Genomic DNA, 778 nt, shown 5'->3' on the forward strand with positions numbered 1-778 from the left:
CGGCGACCTTTGGATAGGCAGCTCGCTCTTTCGTTCTTTCTTTGGAGAGCTCCGAGGGAGCCATCGAGGTTGGAGGGGGCGCGCTCGCTTCCTGCCTCCGCCGACTCACGCCCACCCACCCCCTCCCGTCACCCACCATGCGGCTCGCCCCAGTCTGGGCTGCCGTCGCCCTCTCGATCTCCGCCTTCCCAGTCTCCTACACGCTGAACAGGCTGTCGGCTCTGGAACAGTGAGTATCGTGGGAACACGTGGGGACGCGTGTCTTCTCGGGGTTTCCCCGCCTCTTGTATTTTTTAAATATACACACACACACACACACACACATATATATATATATACTCCTTTTGCAAGCCTGCCTTTGCCCCGGAGCAATCGAGTAGCAGAAAGTTTTGCTTTGCGAGGTCCCTGTTTTCACGACAGAAAACAGGGATCTCGCAAAGCAAAAACTTTCTGCCACCCAATTGCTCCGGGGCAAAGGCAGGCTTGCAAAAGAAGTCGAGGTGGGCGTGGCCGGGTTGGGGGGGAGGGGTGGCCACTAGTGTTCCCTCTAAGCTGTGGAGTCTTGTGAGCAAAAATTCTACTTTGTAAGCTATGGGCATGAAAGTTGTGAGCCAGCAATTTGGCTACTGCATAAATTAGTTTGCTCTGGAGCCATCTTTCCTGAGCCAAGACAAAAATGTGTGAGCAAGAGGCTAAAAAACTGTGAGCTAGCTCACACTAACTCAGCTTAGAGGGAACACTGGTGGCCACCAGTGTTCCCTCTCAACCGAGTTCGTGT

The 778-nt window shown here is 54.0% G+C and overlaps 1 protein-coding gene across 1 annotated transcript in view; it reads left to right on the forward strand.

Annotated features, from left to right (window-relative positions):
- Nucleotides 1–778, forward strand: part of TM6SF2 (transmembrane 6 superfamily member 2) — a 37,341-nt gene continuing 36,563 nt past the window's right edge. The window contains exon 1 of the mRNA XM_015415525.1: nucleotides 1–229. Within this exon, the coding sequence (XP_015271011.1) occupies nucleotides 138–229 (92 nt within the window). The 5' untranslated portion in view covers nucleotides 1–137. The remainder of the gene's footprint in view (nucleotides 230–778) is intronic.

Source organism: Gekko japonicus, unplaced genomic scaffold, assembly GCF_001447785.1.
Source record: "Gekko japonicus isolate JY-2015 unplaced genomic scaffold, Gekko_japonicus_V1.1 scaffold1726, whole genome shotgun sequence".
NCBI lineage: Eukaryota > Metazoa > Chordata > Lepidosauria > Squamata > Gekkonidae > Gekko > Gekko japonicus.